Genomic DNA, 19,557 nt, shown 5'->3' with positions numbered 1-19,557 from the left:
CTTGTACTCATACTAAGAATAACTGGTGGGTCCTTGTACTCATACTAAGAATAATAGGAGGTTCCTTGTACCCATACTAAGAATAACTGGATGGTCCTTGTACTCATACTAAGAATAACTGGAGGGTCCTTGTACTCATACTAAGAATAACTGGAGGTTCCCTGTACCCATACTAAGAATAACAGAAGGTTCCTTGTACCCATTCTAAGAATAACAGAGGTTCCCTGTACTCATACTAAGAATAACAGAAGGTTCATTGTACAAATATTAAGAATAACTGGCGGGTCCCTGTACCCATACTAAGAATAACTGGCGGGTCCATGTACCCATCCTAAGAATAACAGGATTGTCCCTGTACCCATACTAAGAATAACTGGAGCTTCGTGGGAAAGTGCCTAAAGCTTCTAGGGTGTACTGGCGATAGCTGCAATTTCCTTGCACGTATGTTGATAAACTCATTTATTGCCGTGATGAAGAATCGTGAAAGTTTCTTAGTCACATGTTTCATGTTATTGTTTTTTCTGCTTAAGGCGCTTCAAATGTTTAGTTTATGAACTCCAAACCTCTTCTTAAGATAACTTTAAGAAAGAAGAATGATTTCTAGCTATCCAGAAGGAGCTATGTACCTATAGCAGGCCAGCTGGAGACGTCTTGATAACAAGTTGTATTATATCTCGGGTACACAAGGCCTTCTTTTTCTCTTTGACCTCTTAAAGGAAGAACTGGGACAATCTTGGGCCAATAGTGAAGATAACCGAGACTTTCTTCCCTCCAAATATTTAACAAGGTGTCTCAAGCTCAACGTTAGACCGATGTCAAACGTAAGCTATTGTCTTCCAGTCTTAGCAGCATAGAGGTTGGTTATCAAGTTAAGAATCGCTCGCTAAAACACACGGATATCAAGATCAAAACAAATACATAAATTAGAATCATCCATTGGACAGTTAGCAAAAATCATTTCATGGTCTTTAATTCTCCTATGTTTAACACCATTGTTTCACAAATGACCTCGTGATCACCTGTTTAATCGTCTTGGTAAATTACAAACAACTTGAAGAGATATTATTCCTCCAGACTACCCCAAACAACCAGCCCCGCTCCTGTGCCAGGTAAGTCCACTACGGGCTCACCATAGCCCGAGCTACCTGGAACTGTTTGTTCCTAATAGCTGAATCTTAAACAACAACCTCCAGACTAGGCTGTAACATGAAAGCCAACAACTGATTCCTTCATTGTTGTAATTAAGAATAAGCTCACAAGACTTTGATTTTGAACCTTGTGATCTTCGGAATTAAATGATTCGATAAATGGCAGCCGAAGGAATAATGAATGAAAACCAGAGTTCTCTCTCCGCCTCCGTTGTTAAGTCCTGCTCGGATATGTGATTTTGATATTTATATTTAACTTTCACTTCTTAACTGAAGGCTTCCACTTGAGGATGATCACAGCAAACATTCAAATTATTGTAAACAGAGGAGTCTGGCCCTAGCTTCGGTACGGGGCGGACGTGTTGAATCGGCGCTCCAGCAGTTGGTGTTGTTTGCCCGTTTCGGCCGGTTGGGGGCGGGTGTGTCTCTGCTCGCCTGTGCTGACGTGGCGTTACGATGGGGGTCCCTCTACCCCCTGTCGTCCGGGCTCAGTCTGTGGGACTTGAGTTCTCTGTGCGGGCTGGTTACCCGGAGATTGCCCTGGCTTGTGAAATGCTCTCTGTCCCTGTGTTTGCGATTTATGGAGTTGAGTTGGTAACGGCCCGTAGGGCAATTGTGAAGTTTGCAGAGGAGGTGGCGTATCGCGATTTTCTCCGGCGATACGAGGGGCGGACACTGCCCCTGCCGGATGGTGCGGGCACTGTCACCCTCTCGGATAGGAGTGGTGCACTTACTTACATCAGTGTGCATGGGGCTCCCTTGGAGTTTCCAGAGGCTCTGCTACGGCGGTATTTCGGCCGGTTTGGCGCAGTTGTTAGTGTGAGAGTGAACGTGGTGTCTTCTAGTCCTCTTAAGGGTGTGAGGTCTAACATTCGCACCCTGGGCATGAGACTCCGGGCGGATATTCCGTCCTCTGTGCGCCTTATGGGGTACAACGTTCGGGTGTTTTACGCCCGTCAGCCGCGGACGTGTTATCGTTGTGGTCTTTTGGGCCATCAGGCTGCTGACTGTTCTGCACCTGCTGTTGCACCAGTGAATCTCTTCAGTGAGGAGGATTTTCCGCCCCTTCCTGTGGGGGATGATTCGGTGGGTATGGACGTCTCTTCAGCTGAGGAGGTGCCCTCTGTAGCAGCTGTTGCTCCGCCTGTTGCGCCCCCTGTTGTTGCCGCATCTCCTCCGGAGGTTGGGTCCTCGCCTAGTGCTCCAGCTGGTGTCCCTGAGCCTCTTCCGCCTGCCGTTTGCTCGGACCCCTCGTCTTCCAGTTTGTCCTCTGCTGTGTCTGTCCCGGTCCCTGCGCCCTCGCCGTCTGTTCCGGCTGTGCTGGGAGATGAGGTGGTTCCGGCATTCCCTCCTGTGCCTGGCCTGGTGCCCCGTGTGGTTGAGGAGGCTGCCGTGCTGCGGCGTGCGTCGGTTCGCTCGGTTGGTGCTGTGCAGGTCGCTGAGTCTGCCTCCGGGTCTGATGATGTGCGGCCCGAGCCTAAGCGTTCCTGGCGTTCTTCTGCGTGGGCTGATGTTGGCGAATTCGACGAGTGTCGTCCTTCCGTTGACGGTGGGGTGGCTCCGGATGTGGTGCACACTACGGTGGTGGCGGAGGTACACTTGCCTGAGGATGCCGGTGCCGGCGTTTCGGCCTCAACTTCTGGTCCGGTGTCCGAGGGTCCTGCTTCAGGTGCGTTGCCTGCGTCGGATGGCTCCGGTTCTTCGTGGGCGGTGGTTCCCCCTGCTGCAGTTGGTGGTGAGCGGGGTGGCCTGGTAGTGATGTTGAGAAAGGATGCTCGCTCTGGATGTTCTGTGGCCCCTTCCTCGTTACCCGTTTCCTCGGCAGCGGTCTTGCCGCCTCTTCCGTTTCCTGCAGTCCCTTCCGTGTCTCCTGCGGTATCCGTGGAAGTGCTATCGTCTCAGCGTCCGGCACCTGCTCCGATGAAGAAGGCGTGGCAGGCTCGGCGACCCTCGTCCGCTTCTCCGGTGTCATCTGCTTCCTCGAAGGGCGTGGTTGGCGCTCCCCGGCCTCGTTATGCGACTTGCGTCAGTGACCTTGGGCGTTGGCCGATGCCGCCGGATATAGATGTTCCCGAGTTTATGATACCCGCTCGAGAGCGGGGGATCAAAAACCCTACCGACCTTGAAGATCTAGTCTGGGAAGCTTACAAGGCGAAATATCCTCATGATCTTTTCCCGGAGAAGTACATTTCTCACGAGGTTCCTCGCAAGTGATTTCTATGTATTTTGTGTTGCCTGGTTGTGGGGTGTGTATGTGAGTGGGTGGGGTGGGTATTGTTTCCCGGTTCCTGCGTGCTCCGGTTTGTATTGTGGGTTTTCTTGTATGGCTAGTGGGGGGGTGTGCGGTTCCTATGCGTTTGTGTGTTCGGTTGTGGATGTCGTGTGCGCTTGTTTGTCATCTTGTGTGCCCTTCAGGCTGTTGGGGTGTGCTCTTTGTTATGTGTGCATTATGTGTGTGAGGTGTTAGCAGACTTGTTTTGTATGTTTCTCGCCTCTCTGTTTCCCTTCTGTTTGTATTACGCTGTGTTTATATTTGTGTTATGTTTGTATATGCATTTTTGTTTTGTGATCAGCCCTTCTGGCTGGTCTTCTCTTGATTTGTTCCTTTGTCATTGTACGTGTGTGTGCTTTGTACTTTTGTTCTATGTTATATTTGTTCTGTTTTTATTGTACATTATACGCATGCTTGCATGTAAAAAAAAAAATAAATAAAAAAAAAAAAAAATATTGTAAACAGCACCACCGTACACAGTGTGTTTCGTACAGTGACTAGTGTTTGTGCACCTCATGCTCTTCATTTGCCACAACGTACAAAATACAAAGTGCTAACTTAACCTAACCAGAAGCGTACGAACCCAAGCCACCCACCTAACCTTACCTACGGTAACATAGAAACCGTAGATATATGTAAGCAGCTCCTTTTCATGATGTTGACCAGACCACACACTAGAAGGTGAAGGGACGACGACGTTTCGGTCCGTCCTGAACCATTCTCAAGTCGATTGTGAGTCGAAACAATTCTCAAATCAATTGAGTCGAAACGTCGTCGTCCCTTCACCTTCTAGTGTGTGGTCTGGTCAACATCCTTTAGCCACGTTATTGTGACTCATCGCCTCCTTTACATAATACTTTGTAATTTCTACGTTTAGGACCATAACAAACAAAATGAAATGCACTTGTTGAGAGGACGGGTTGCTGTCAATATGGACCTTACTGCTACTCACTGCACATACATTGACAGTTTTCTCTAGGTCTTTAACTTTGTTCTGGACTTAGGTAAGGTCAGGTAACTCTCAGGAGAGAGCGATAAGCCATATGACCACACAACATAAGGAAGGAATATGAGGGCGGGATAAGAGTGTTGGGAGGTGAGGATGGAGTGAAAGTACGATACTAAACCACTTTGACCATCGAGGTCTAAAGCCGACTAGCAAGAAGCGATGCCCTTGCTGTACCGACCAGTCCAAGTGGATGAACTTAAGTGTATACTAGCTTGTAGGCAAACTAGTAAGCTATTTGTGGCCTAAATAACAAAGTGATTTAAAGTTCAACACCTAAACTAATTTAGCTTGTTATTTTTAGCTCGCTATATTTGTTACAGTTTATCCTAAACAACTGTTCTCCGGGTTGTTTTCAACACGCACACAAGTTACCAGAACAACTGACGAACACTGAGAATTATACTGATATTCGTTAGATTACCCGGGACAGTGAATAACTTCCAATTTACTGGGGTAATTTGTATAGAGAGATTCTCCAGTTAACTTCATGATCAAGTGAGTCAGTATCTATGTTTGAGCAATAATTTTTGTAGCTTTATATTCTGTATCCCTGATCAGTGTTAAGATCACTGATCCCAACACTGAGATCAGTGATCTCGCACACCAAGTCGTGCACTTTGCTGGTCAACTCGTGCCACTTTACTAGTCAACTCGTGACACTTTCTAGTCAACTCGTCCTAGTTTGCTAGTCAACTCGTCCCAGTGTTAAACCCGTCCCTCAAGTGTTGAACAATAAACATGCGTGCATACAACAAAACATAGTCAAAATGAGCCGCAAACAATCATATTTATGAAAAAAAAATCGAGAAGCAATACAGGAATACACACGTACTGTGTAAACGGTAGGTTGTGTGCGTGTAAGTTTGTGTAGACACTAAATGCACATTTTTCCGAAATTGATATATGTGATTTTTAATGACGACAGTGGACGGTATTCAATACTCTGTGAATGGAGCATTATTCACATTAGAAATACTTGCAACCTGGAATTATCACATATTGAAAATACAGCCCAACCTCCTAGTTGGGGTCACCATGTGTAAGTACACAATATTGCTTTCTTTACTATAAATTCATATATTTTAATTTTCCAACTTTTCTGTGTTCGCATCTATGACTCGAGATTCATTCATTTCCTATTCGTAAAGTAAATACAGTACACATAAATTAACCCACAATAATCTAGGCCTATGAACAAAACCGCTTTTTTTTACTTACAAATTAAACACCTGCCAAGATAGCATGTTACATTCTGTACTTATATGAAATGTCATTCTTTATAATCTATGGTACCTAGTTATATGCACATTCAAAATTAAGAATTGGCTGTCAAAAACGAGTACCATTGCTTTCAATACATTTTTAAATGTCTATCACTATGTAGCTATTAATTCGGCCTTTAATATACCTGATATACGAGATTCGTTGAAGAGAAACAATGTACAAAAATGACACGTTCACTACGAGTGTGCGTATGGGGGAAATTAATGTTATTCCCTCATGTTATAATAAGACCAGTATGCAACCAGTTATAAAGCATTGCAAATAAAGCCATCCAAGTTGTAATACGAAGATATATCCAGAGTGAAGATGACATGACCTGACGCTTCAGGTTGGTTGGGTTTGGTCATCACAGATATTTGAAAGTTTGGTATTGTGACCAAGACGGAATATCAGGTTGACGCTTTCCACATGCGCTCTTTAGAGGTTCTTTAGAGCCTGTCTTTCTTTCTTTAAGCGTTCTTTAGAGGCGATGAGTCACAATAACGTGGCTAATGTTGACCAGACCACACACTAGAAGGTGAAGGGACGACGACGTTTCGGTCCGTCCTGGACCATTCTAAAGTCGATTGTGAATGGTCTAGTACGGACCGAAACGTCGTCGTCCCTTCACCTTCTAGTGTGTGGTCTGGTCAACGTTCTTTAGAGGTTCCATTTCCCTGGACTATATATGGGTCTCGAACCCTGAACCCCACGAGAGTGAGGCCGACGCTTTGACGTATATCTCCAAGGGATATACCAATTACATACCACGGGATAGATGCCAATTAAATAACTTTAGAGGGTTTGTACTCACCAATGTTTCTCCTGACTCGAACCGGGGTTCTCAAGACAAGGCCCTGGCCCATCCCAGCTTCGTTTTCAGCGTAGATTCTGAAGACGTAGACAGCGTCCCTCTCCAAGTCCTCCACCGTGTACGTCGTCCTGTCCGCCTCCACGATCTCGATATTCCTGTATATCATTATAATTTCCTTATAGCTAGCTTTGGTACTGATTCTTAGGAGAGGGGGATCAGCCTAAAGCGCCAAGCCATTACGACTATATAATATAGCACTTGCAACGGGTCAGGATTAGGATTTGGGATGGGAAGGCGGGAAAGGAATGGTGCCCAACCACTTACTGACGGTCGGGGATTGAACGCCGACCTGCATGAAGCCAGACTGTCGCTCTACCGTCAACCACAAGTGGTTGGGATTGATGCTTAGGAATTTAACTTTAAATTTATTAATCAGCCGTTTGTTTAAATACAATGATAGGATTTAAATATTTTATAGGATATATATATATATATATATATATATATATATATATATATATATAATATATATATATATATATATATATATATATATATATATATATATATATATATATATATATATATATATATATATATATATATATATAAAGCGTTTAATCTAATCAAACTAATATTCACCTTTAAAAATTAAATTAACTAAATTTTACTTAATTTTCTATAATATTATGTATACACAATGTAAACGTTCTATTTATAAAAATACAAATTCACATGACTTTTAATGAAGCATAAATTACATATATAATTACAAAAACAAATATTCATCTCCCAAATGACGTTTTAAAATACATGTAGAATTATATTCAATTGTTATAAATATATCTACATAACTGAAACAATAAGTTGCTAAAAAAAATAAACTAGTCTATATACAAAGGCAAAGGCAAAGTCTGGCAAAAGATGGCAGAATGGCATCCCTTTGACTAGGATAGCAAAGTCTGAAGCCTTTGCGGTACAAAGTCTTCAGTCCTTGTACATTTACAAAGTGTAAATGTTTCCTGTACAATGAAGTACACGACATTAATATTGTTAATGGGAACTCACTTTTTTGTTCTTTATTAAATAATATACAATATAAAGATCATATTTACATCAATTTACCAGGGAAAATGCTACATTTATATATATTTTATATAATTTTCAGTAAACCCATTTTCCATATCATTAGCGAGCAGGTGCCGTAAATCCCAAATGTTATACTTGATCCTGCCTCGCAAGAAATTCAATATTATGTCTACTAAGTAACCCTCCAGCGTGCCTATCCACACACACAGTAACCCTCCTGCCTGCCTATCCACACACAGTAACCCTCCTGCCTGCCTATCCCCACACAGTAACCCTCCTGCCTATCTATCCACACACAGTAACCCTCCAGCCTGCCTATCCACACACAGTAACCCTCCTGCCTGCCTATCCACACACAGTAACCCTCCTGCCTGCCTATCCCCACACAGTAAACCTCCTGCCTATCTATCCACACACAGTAACCCTCCAGCCTGCCTATCCACACACAGTAACCCTCCTGCCTGCCTATCCACACACAGCAACCCGCCAGCCTGCCTATCCACACACAGTTACCCTCCTGCCTGCCTATCCCCTCACAGTAACCCTCCTGCCTATCTATCCACACACAGTAACCCCTCCAGCCTGTCTATCTACACACAGTAACCCTCCTGCCTATCTATCCACACACAGTAACCCTCCAGCCTGCCTATCCACACACAGTAACCCTCCTGCCTGCCTATCCACACACAGTAACCCTCCTGCCTGCCTATCCCACACAGTAAACCTCCTGCCTATCTATCCACACACAGTAACCCTCCAGCCTGCCTATCCACACACAGTAACCCTCCTGCCTGCCTATCCACCCACAGTAACCCTCCTGCCTGCCTATCCACACACAGTAACCCCTCCTGCCTGCCTATCCACACACAGTAACCCTCCTGCCTGCCTATCCACACACAGTAACCCCTCCTGCCTGCCTATCCACCCACAGTAACCCTCCTGCCTGCTTATCCACACACAGTAACCCTCCTACCTGCCTATCCAGACACAATAACCCTCCAGCCTGCCTATCCACACACAGTAACCCTCCTGGCTGCCTATCCACACACAAAGTAACCCTCCTGCCTGCCTATCCACACACAGTAACCCTCCTGCCTGCCTATCCACACACACAGTAACCCTCCTGCCTGCCTATCCTCACACAGTAACTCTCCTGCCTGCCTATCCACACACAGTAACCCTTCAGCCTGCCTATCCACACACAGTAACCCTCCTGCCTGCCTATCCACACACACAGTAACCCTCCTGCCTGCCTATCCACACACAGTAACCCTCCTGCCTGCCTATCCACACACAGTAATCCTCCTACTTTTCTATCCACAGAAAATAGTAACCAGAACGTAGTATAATTATTATATTCCAAGGACTTAAATTGGATTGAATGAGTTTTTTAATGTTTCATATCGACATACAATGGCAGAAAATTATTGGTCACTCACTTGATAATGTCGGCATGTGCGACCATGGTGGCCTGTATGATGTAGCAGGTCAGCTGGCCTCCTCCAAGGTTCTCGGGAGGGTTCCAGGAGAGGGTGACGCTCTTGTCAGTCACGTTGCTCACCACTAGAGGGCCAACAGGACAGCTAGGCTCCACAATCACTCCTATTACCCGTTGAGATTGGTTTCAAAATTGTCCAATTCGTAATATAATCGAAATTAAATGCGACTAATGTAATTATGAAAATAAAATGCTAAGCCAATAAAAGACTATTCAAGTTACATTTAAAGTGAAGTACTTATTTATTACGTAAGATGTCGATATTAGGGCAAATAGGCACGCTGATCTATATTAAATATTTCAGATTCATTAAAAAATGTATCAATATACATCCCATTTAAGGGGATTAAAAGGAACCATAAGTTTCGGTCAACGTTTAAATCTGGGGTTAAATTCACGAAGCACTTACGAACCCGTACATCTTTTCTCAATCTTTGGCAGCTTTGTTTACAATTATTCAACAGTTAATGAGCTTCGAAACACCAAGAGACTGTTTATAATAACAACAATAGTTGATTGGGAAGTTTTCATGCTTGTAAACCGTTTAATAAATGTAACCAAAGCCGTCAAAGATTGTGGAAAGATGTACACGTTCGTAAGTGCTTTTGTAACTGCTTCATGAATCTGGCCCCAGGCATTAGACGTGGTGTGAGAGTATACTTGGGGAATAAGAGGCACTTTTCCCTTTCCATCAATAACCATGAGTCACTTTGGCCGATATACAAGCAGTTTGATGAAATTTCCCATTTCCCGTTCTGGTGATAGGGCGGCCATTCGGAAATATTAGCTTTGATGGTACAACGTTTATTATTAGATATTCAGTACAACACATTCATTTAAATAAGACCAAATATATCACTGGGTAGTGGTGCCAGTAATAGATCTGGATCAGAGTACAAGTTCGATTGACATTTGTTATTGCTATACTTGCCAGTTGCAGCCTAGCCAGAAGCGGCCAAACCTACACATCCCACCTCGCCTATCAAGAATCAGAAAACTTCAATATTTCGATGCTTACATTTTTACTAAAATCCCAGTTTTTACCGTTTGGACCAAACGCAAAAAATGCAATATTTTACTTTCAATAAAACATGGTAAAGAATTTGCTACTAAAATATTAACCTTTTGACGTTATGAGATCTCAATCCAATAGGTCCCAGCGCATTGTGGTATACTCCATAATGAAGTATCAACAAGACAATGCGATGCACAACACGCCTCACATTACCCGTCATCCAAGTCCTCATGTTGCACGTAAAGGAGCCTTCAAAGATAGCATCACCCAAGATCGTGTAATGAAATTAAAAACGATAAGCGCGTCTTTATACGATGGGTTTATAACAAAAGAAATGGGAAGCTTGGAAATATGTCAGATATAAAAGCAGAGAAATTGATGTAACGATGACCAGATTAAGACTGGGGCACACCAAACAGGCAGCACACAGCTCTAAGTACAGAACAGATATTAACGAATTCTACATCCTCTGTCACGTGCCAGAAACAATCGAACACTGTCTCCTTCACTGTTTCCGAACTCATAGTGCCTGAGTAAACTTCAAACAAGTATTTATCGCACTTAAAATACCTTTTACCATCGGGCATATATTAGGAGATGACGACCTCTCGTTACATGGAAAATATCAAATAGTCAAACCACTGGATTAATATCACTAGTCGACCAAGAAATTGGGCCACATGAACAAATCCACAAAGGCCGTGATGAGGGTTCGAACCTACGTCCGAGAGGATCCCAGACGTGCCTTAATCGACTGTGCCCTTGTGGATTTGTTCATTTGATGCATCACGCTATTGTGATTTCTGAGTGTTGTTGTTGTTATAGATTCAGCTACTCGGAACAAGTTCCAAGTAGCACGGGCTATGGTGAGCCCGTAGTGTACTTACCTGGCACAGAAGTGGTACTATATAGACTCTATTCTGTGTGTAAATTGGGCCACATTTATACCTGGCGCCACCAACAGCCAAACACAAAACAAATGCCTGGCTGCAGCATCACGGATCAGCTGACGCCACAAACAACATCCTGCCATATAGTGCGGCGTCTCCCTCTAACACACGCGTCTGTGTAGTCGCCACTCCTCTATCTCCACCACAACGCAATAAACACTTTTGAAACCGTATCATTCTCAACATTAAAGCGTCTCTCAACATTTGTACTCGTGAAGTCACCGAAGGATGATGATCCCTTCATACAAACTGCACCTACGATCAAGAAGAACTTGTGTACCTACTCACTGCATGGTGAAAGGAAATGTGCCCAACCATTTCTGTCCCGCCCGGGATCATAATATCAGTGAATTGAGAAAATGTAACCTTAAAATATAGATAAACTCGAGTAATCACCCGGAGCCAATCCTCGTGACCAGCTGTGTTTTGCTTACAATGTGGCCTCGTATTTCTTATTATGGCCGCCAGAGGGCAGCACGCATACTGGGGATATCATCATTTGAATTACAATTATCTCTCGCTCAGTGCCTTCTTTTGAAAATTACTTACTCTCTTCCTAATTCCACTCTCTCATTACATTATAATTTTTATAACACATCACTGAATGAGCAGAAAAGATAAGAAAATTAATCTACGTTAGTTGATATTTATCCTGCATTACATGCCTCGCAAAAGGAGTCGGGTGTAAGACCTGAGCAAAATTTCGCCATCCTAACCCAACCCAACTCCATCCAACTGAACCTAACCCCAATCCAATACAACCCAACCTGGCCTAACCAAAATAAGATAAAATATTGTTTTATGTTATCCCAGGTGGGACAGAAGTGGTTGGGCTTGTTTACTATCACCTAATGCATCTGTTCACTTAGAAATAGATACGTAGGAATTAGTCAGCTTGTTGTGGGGTTGCATCCTGGGCGGGGTTAGTAATTCGACCTGGGGGGGGGGGGGGAGTTCGATATAAGCCTAATGTGTATATATACAATGGCTGCCTGTCCCCCGACACAATGAATTATTATTATTATTAACGTGATGTATCAGTGAGAAAACCAGTTGGAGCCATGTGGAGGATTCGAACCTGCACACTGAATACACACACCAATCCACTTGACCACGATAATCCAAATAATCCATCTTAATCCACTTGACCACGATGTGCTAACAAGTAATGTAACCTGGGACTCACCTGCATCCCCAGGTCCTATATATATTTACTGTTGCATCTAATAACAAAGAATTGCCCAACAAACCGGATTTTTTTAATATTACATTTTTCATAAATTTTCACTTATTATTTAATTTGATTTAAACCTGACCTAATAATTTATATATAAACATGTATTAATAATGCATACTATTACATGTGTACTCTCACCTCATCCTTTCTGAAGTGATAGTACTTATATTTACTATTTACTCGAAATTAACTTCATGAACTGTTGTAACCCCCAAAACGGTTCGTATTACACTATTAATCTTATACTGTCCAAGAAAAAATACTAAAACACAAATATTGCTAGGCCTAGTGTAGCACATATATGTACTACAGGACAATGTCAGTCTTGGAATAAGGTGCAGGTCTTTGTTCCATTAAATACTCACGAGTTCACTGTATGTGGTCAATAGCAACCTGTTCTCTTAAAAAGAACGTCGCTTTTGGCCGTTTGCTCGTACGGCCGAATATGGACGTAATTTGAAAATGAAAAAAAAATGAAAATAAATTTGGGATATTTGTTTTCCAACAACAGTAAGTTATGGGTCCTCTGACAGGTTAGGTGGGCAGGAAATTCTCATAAAGTTTCAAAATGTTATGAAAAACGTTAATGGAAATTTGCCTCTTCTAAGCTTGCCGAGTAAGCCGGACGACTCAAACAGAAAACGGTACAGTACGTCACTTTTGTGAGTTGATTTCATTTCAAATTACGTCCAAATTTGGCCATAGTGCGCATACGAGCGAAAGTGACGTTATTTTTAAGAGGACGGGTTAATAGGTAGCCTGGCCAGAAAGGTTTGCCACTTGCAGTCACGGTGGCAAGAGGAAGGCCCCGGAGATTGATCACGTCTGATAGTAGGTCATTTGCCCACCATGAAATCTGCGTGAACCTTTGCATGTTATTTGGTAAACGCGACTACATGTTGAAGCTGGCTGGCGAGATCTTAACAACAGTGACAGTGCCGCAATTTAAGTTAGGAAGTGCGGTTCTGTGTAAGTATGTACATTGAAAAGTGTACTTAACGGAGTCCATATACATTTAAAAAGACACACTTGTTTGTGTACATAGTTACACGGAGAGGTTATCTCTCACCGTAAACGTATAAACAGAGGATAGTACCTCACTGTATTTATGTACAGAGAAGTGGACTTCGCTGTAAGTACGTACACAGAGAATTGTACCTTTCATTATATGTAGTGTGCACTCCGGTGTAAATATGTACAGAAAAGTGTAGCTTTCGGTGTATATTTTCCTTGTGAGCATTTCGCCTACAGTCCCTTAACACTGTGTACCTGCTACAATGCCAGCGTGTTTTACCTATATAAATAAGCTTTCGACTGCTATGAACAATCAGATTCTAAATCTATTTTTTTCTATAACTGTGTATTGAAGTCAGGACACAAACATTTATTATGCGCATATTTATCATGCAAAATAAGTCAAGCCTCTCGTTCAAATGTAAGGTTTATCATATTGCACATTAGTATTTATTTCAAGTTCGTATCTTGGTTTTCATTGTGGTCTTATTATAAAGTTAACATACATATATATACATGTCGATAGAGACCCTCCATATATATATATATATATTTCATGTATTTGTTTGCATATTCTCAGCTCAACATTTTGGTAAACTCTTCCTTTAATCTTTAGCGTCTCTTGAAAAAAAAGACAGTTGCAAATTATAATTTTGTATATACAAGCCTAAAAGCAACTGGTCAAGCAATTTCTAAGGTCATCTTATTTAATATTTCTTTTATATTAAGAACTTCTCAGCAATTTAGCTTATCATGTCACGTATTATCTAGTTGCTTTCAGGTGACCAAGTTATCTCAAAGGAAACAACAACAAAAAATACGACTTTGTCTTCTAAAAATTTTATTGCCAATCTACACAACAAGCCTAAACATGGCTGCCAAGTGAGCCGCTATTGGGTCACAGACGGGTTGTGTAAGAAGTAGTTGCAGCAGCTTCGTGACCTGCCAATAGTAGGGCCCACTTGACACTCTTAGTATGCTGGCACTGGTCAGTAAGTCTCAGAGGCTGTTGTAGTCGGGTCAAAAAGATGGAAGTTTCAGCAGCAGCAGTGTGGCCGCAGATCTACAAAAGCCTCCCAGACTTGCCAACTAGACCAAAATTTTTGGAAAATAAATAAGGTAACACAAGAAAAAGAACAATAGATATTTTCTTTTGCAAGCACACAGCCGACTTAGGTAAGTTCGCTTATCACAGTACATTCACAACAAAACATCTTGGGTCGGACATAATGTGTTGTTGATTAAAGATACACTAACATATGAACATTCGCGTTCAGATACTATTATTCATGATTATATAAAATCCTGAGTCGCGGTCAGACAATATAATGACGTATTTATACAGTAAACAAAAATAGGGATTCATATATCAAAGTCGTTGAGTTGTACAGCCACAAGATTTTGGTCCACGGATTGGAATCTCAGCTTATAAAGGCAGCAGTCAAACATCATGGAAACATTATAAGCCATAAATATCCCAGCTGGAAACTTCCGGGTCTCTGCTTACTGTGTGCTCAGGTGAACATCTCAGGGTAATGACGGTGACACTGTAATTGTAAGACCAGCGCGAAAGGTTCCCACTGGGACTTCCAGGACCGAACACCTTATGGCGAACAAGTCTTTAAATATGCGGCTTCCGGCACCCCCTCATATAAGAGGATGCCTAGAGTCGTAACCGTAAACATAGTCGAGAATCACTGACAAATCTTATGTTCATCAGTAAATAGTAAATACAACTTCAGTTCGCAAAAAAAGGGGCTTTCTCCATAACAGGAATGAGAGTGGACACTAATTCGTGACCTGTCCATAAATGGGGAGAGAATTCTCCATATTCGGTAATATACATAACATAAATTAACAAATAAAATGTATATTTTTAACAAGACAGTACTTAACCAAAGGATTCATATTTAAAAATTATATTAAAAATATTTAAGACAAAGTTATTTTTTCTCGTCAAATTTCTCCATGCCGCGGTGCCAGACTTTGAAGAAGTACTCGTCCCTATTGAGGAGACGACCGCGGGCATAAGAGTAGATATCAGCATCCATGCCGGCCTCCCGCATCCACGAGAGTGTCTCTGTCGTCGAGTATGAGAGCGAGGGGGCGTTGTCGTCCTCAGGCAGCTCCGTGAAGTCTGCGCCAATCACCAAGGTATATTACAAGGGGGAGCCTACACTCGAAACTTTAACCACACTATTACTTGTCATTAAGATGGCCAATCACTGCTTTAGCAGATTAATTGAATATTTAAACCCAACTGTATATTATTGGCCACCTTGGCTCAAGTCTCGCAAGTCATAAAACAACTGACAATAAACAGTTGAGTGATTAGCTCTTACGACAAATAACGTCGAAGATATATTCACAAGTAAGACCTTAAAGCTGGATAATTTTATATGAGACATTATCATCTGCACAAGCAAAGCAAATTTAGAGGCATGCAAGTTACATATGTTTTACATACGCGCCACAACCACACTCTCGTAACATTTACTGTTTCCTTGAGATGATGAATTTGGATTTGTTAGCTGAGGGTGAAAGCAACTGGACAGGAGACGTGACAGATTTTCTGTTATTTTCAACAATTATTTTAATCTAAGGATTAAATGTGAACTGCATCAAAAGATGCTGGTAATTTTGACCTTTATTGCTAGTAGGCTGTAGGGGTAGGAAGAGTGGTGCAAGGTAATTTTCTTTTATCTTAATCATTGGAGCAGAGTCAGCATCGCAAAGCGTTCATATTATGTCTTGTAAGGCATTCCAAAAATTCATTGTTAAATGCAACATTACAAATCCACTACAATTATTGATTTTTTTTTAAAGATGAAAAAAATAAGTAATCATGCAATTACAATGACTCAGGAAAAATATCTACAACACTGCCATGTGCAAAAGTGAATATATTCAACGATAAGTGCAATTTTACGATACAGATGATTTATTAAGTAGATATGACTTTTAATAAAGGTTAAAAGTGAAGAGGAGCTGGGACAAAGCCATGCAAATACAGCATTTGAGTGTATGTAAACAAATTGAAAATACTATGGAATGGTAAATAAAATAATGAAGAAACAAGTCAACATGGCTAAATATGTATATAGATTTACATGAAGCATAGACTAGCTACTTTAAAAGTTAAAAAACAAATTCAGGTTTTGGTTGGGTGTTGTGGGGTAAAAGGGATTTATTAAGTGTACCACGTATAAGAGGAGAGCGTGTTGTTAGGAGGCATACTAGTAGACGTGTAAGAGGAGAGCGTGTTGTGTTAGGAGGCATACTAGTAAACATGTACTTACCGGCTGGTCTGATAATCTTGACAGCCTCCTCGGTCTCTAGCGGGTCGCTGGCACCAACCTCGTTGCGGGCGAATACACGCACGAAGTACTCATGCTCCTCCTAAACATTGAGGTGTACGTTTAAGTGATCCAGCAACATGTTTTTTCGATTTGGTGTTGAGCTTAAGGTCTATCAACAGAGGGAGGGGTTTTTATGGCTACTACAATAGATTACTGATTAACCAGCAAGTTTACTTCTGAACATAGTTCAGGACTAAAGTATACTCTCAAGTGAATAAACACCGAGAAGTGGAAATATACCTTTCGGTGCATATATATCCCTCTGTTGAATATTACCATATTACAGGTACAATTTATAATAAACATTAAAATATTTCGTGATGGAATGTGTAAAGCAATAAACTTTTTATTAGAGAATGATGTAGTCATGTACATATGTATAGTGGACAAATGTGTTTAATTTGTAAAACACATACATTTTCTCAGCGAAACGTAATTAATGAAGTTATGTGTTCGTGCTTTAACAATCTAATTGAATTCTGAAATCCGCACTAATCTATCTTCATTTACTTCTAGTTTCTAGAAACATCCTGAATAAACTCACTTGCAGTTCCTTGATGTGTAACCTAGTGAAGTTAGCTCCGACTTGGCCAACTTCAATCCACATAGTTCTCTTGATATCTCTTATAGCGATGATATAGCCTAGTAGAGGGGCCCCTCCGTCACTCTCGGGCGCTCCCCACTCAATCATCAGGCTGGTGGGACCGGTGGGACGGACCTCCAGGGGCGCAGTGGGTGGTGATGGAGGAGCTGAAGGCACAAGAGAAATGGTAAGTACGCAGGCGATGAGTCACAATAACGTGGCTAAAGTATGTTGACCAGATCACACACTTAGAAGGTGAAGGGACGACGACGTTTCGGTCCGTCCTGGACCATTCTCAAGTCGAAACGTCGTCGTCCCTACACCTTCTAAGTGTGTGGTCTGGTCAACATGGTAAGTACCTGAACCACAACAGTGTATCATATGGTATTTCCGCCCGTATGTCAACAATAGCAGTGCCTTTCAGTTGTTTGTTCTATGTTATGTTCATTTCTACAGTTAATCACATCTAAATATAACTTGTAGAAATTGAGAAATGAAAATACTGTTAATTCATAATTCTGATATGAACTATTAAATGCGTTAAAGTCAGCTATCTCATTAAGAAAAAATAATATGTGATTTTTAAACAGCTTTCATTGGGAACCAAAGTTAACTCAATTTGTCACATGTTCACTTACTGGCATGAGTCTTTAGCCTGACTTGTTCTGTTAGGGCGGCCTCTAAACTGAGACCAACAGGGTTCTCGGCGAATACTCTGAACTCATACTCAGACTTTTCCCTCAGGTTCTCCACACAGTAAAGGGTGACGGAGGCGTCGACGGTGTCCACCTTCTCCCACTTCTTCTCCGTCGTTAGTCGTCGCTCGATCACGTAACCTGCAGAGGTCAGACGGTTAAATCTGTTTTCTTTCTAGTTTGGTTTCTAAAGTGAGGAGTGTAGTAGAAATTTAATTTATATTCACGATTTTCTGATAATGTCATCAAATAATTTTAAAGCAATTTACATCGAATGTGATCATTTTAAGTTTGAATTACGAATATTGTGGTGATGATTTGGTTCCAGGTATTACTCACGCTACAACTCCCCTCAGAGAAACTGTGTTGATGTAATACTTGCAGATGATAACTTATCCCGTGGAATTGAAGCTACTCTTGTACTGGATATTAAAAGATAATTAAAAGTTCATATCATATCTATAACATTTGTTCCACTTGTGTTCAAGGCTAAGGACCATTAGAGTGTTCAGAATATAAAACCAGGTACAGACCTTCGGATGTGAGTCTTACCCATGAGATCAGCTCCTCCTGTTGTGGTGGGTGGTGCCCATGCCAGCGTCACCGTCTTAGTGGTCACATCGATCACTTGTAGACTGTTAGGCTTGGACGGGGGAGCTACATCAAAGAAAATCCAATGATGAGGCATGGGGGAAACTTAAAAACATGCGGATGACCTTATTTAAAAGATTAAGTGAAAAAAAATAATGAGTTCGTTGTTTCACTTGACAAAGGCTTAACAGTGGAGCCATGATGGTGAGGTTGAATTATTGATGTTATTTTGGCAAATAAGGATTTTCTTGACATGATTATACAACCCAAGATTTTTAGCTAACATATTATTTATGATTATTCCGTGGTAAGTAAGCTTCTAGACAATATCTGACTGCTATAATTGAATGTATTGCATCTTTTACAACTGATTAGCACTCATATTAGTTATAAACATTTATCTATATTGGCAAAAACACTCCTGCAATTCTCTAGCTCCAAAAGCGATAAAAACACAGAAAAGAACCACAAAATATTGAAAGCAAAGCAGTTAAGACAGATACATTTAATGTCAGTTATAGCTAAATATAACTCATATCGCGAAGAATTATGCAAATTAGATTTTCATTACGAGTGTTAATGGCTTGATCACGGCTCCATGAAGCACCCTCTGATTACTAAACACATTTCAATATCGTGGGATACTCTTACAAGATGGGTGAGGCACGCATGATAACTGATGATGAGATACCTTATGCCCAGACACCGTAAATACTAGGGGGGAAGAAAAAAACAATAGGGTAGCTTGCCCATATGGAAAATCACCGGTGCACGTATTGTGTCTCTCCGTGGGTGGTGGCTTGCTGTATTAGCGGGTTGTAGCACAGTTCCGTGGGTTAGTAGGTCTACATTAATAGCAAAAACCCAGATATCTCTATCAAAGTTTGGCATATGTGACATTTTGAGAACAAATTTAACCAGCTTTAGGATACCGTAAGCTGGCATTCCTTCTTGCTTGTGGACCAAGTTTGCTAGGTAAAACCTCGCCATATTAACTCTGAAAATTACAATGTAGTATTT

The 19,557-nt window shown here is 41.6% G+C and overlaps 2 protein-coding genes across 19 annotated transcripts in view; both read right to left on the bottom strand.

Annotated features, from left to right (window-relative positions):
- The window catches only part of LOC123769197 (titin homolog), a 755,105-nt gene extending 745,908 nt beyond the window's left edge, over positions 1–9,197 (bottom strand). The window contains exons 1-2 of the mRNA XM_069317102.1: positions 9,035–9,197; positions 6,507–6,661 (exon numbers count right to left, since the gene is read on the bottom strand). Of these exons, the coding sequence (XP_069173203.1) occupies positions 6,507–6,661; positions 9,035–9,060 (181 nt within the window). The 5' untranslated portion in view covers positions 9,061–9,197. The remainder of the gene's footprint in view (positions 1–6,506; positions 6,662–9,034) is intronic.
- A 4,936-nt stretch (positions 9,198–14,133) lies between these two features.
- Positions 14,134–19,557, bottom strand: part of sls (sallimus) — a 601,134-nt gene continuing 595,710 nt past the window's right edge. For all 18 annotated transcript variants that reach the window (XM_069317090.1, XM_069317072.1, XM_069317078.1 and 15 more), the window contains 5 exons: positions 18,499–18,603; positions 17,890–18,087; positions 17,213–17,418; positions 16,609–16,708; positions 14,134–15,446 (listed from right to left, as the gene is read on the bottom strand). In XM_069317090.1, the coding sequence (XP_069173191.1) occupies positions 15,253–15,446; positions 16,609–16,708; positions 17,213–17,418; positions 17,890–18,087; positions 18,499–18,603 (803 nt within the window). In that variant the 3' untranslated portion in view covers positions 14,134–15,252. The remainder of the gene's footprint in view (positions 15,447–16,608; positions 16,709–17,212; positions 17,419–17,889; positions 18,088–18,498; positions 18,604–19,557) is intronic.

The sequence above is a fragment of the Procambarus clarkii genome, chromosome 86, assembly GCF_040958095.1.
Source record: "Procambarus clarkii isolate CNS0578487 chromosome 86, FALCON_Pclarkii_2.0, whole genome shotgun sequence".
NCBI classification, from domain to species: Eukaryota; Metazoa; Arthropoda; class Malacostraca; order Decapoda; family Cambaridae; genus Procambarus; species Procambarus clarkii.
The sequence above is the reverse complement of the archived record's forward strand: the minus strand, read 5'-3'. Positions and strand labels throughout refer to the sequence as shown.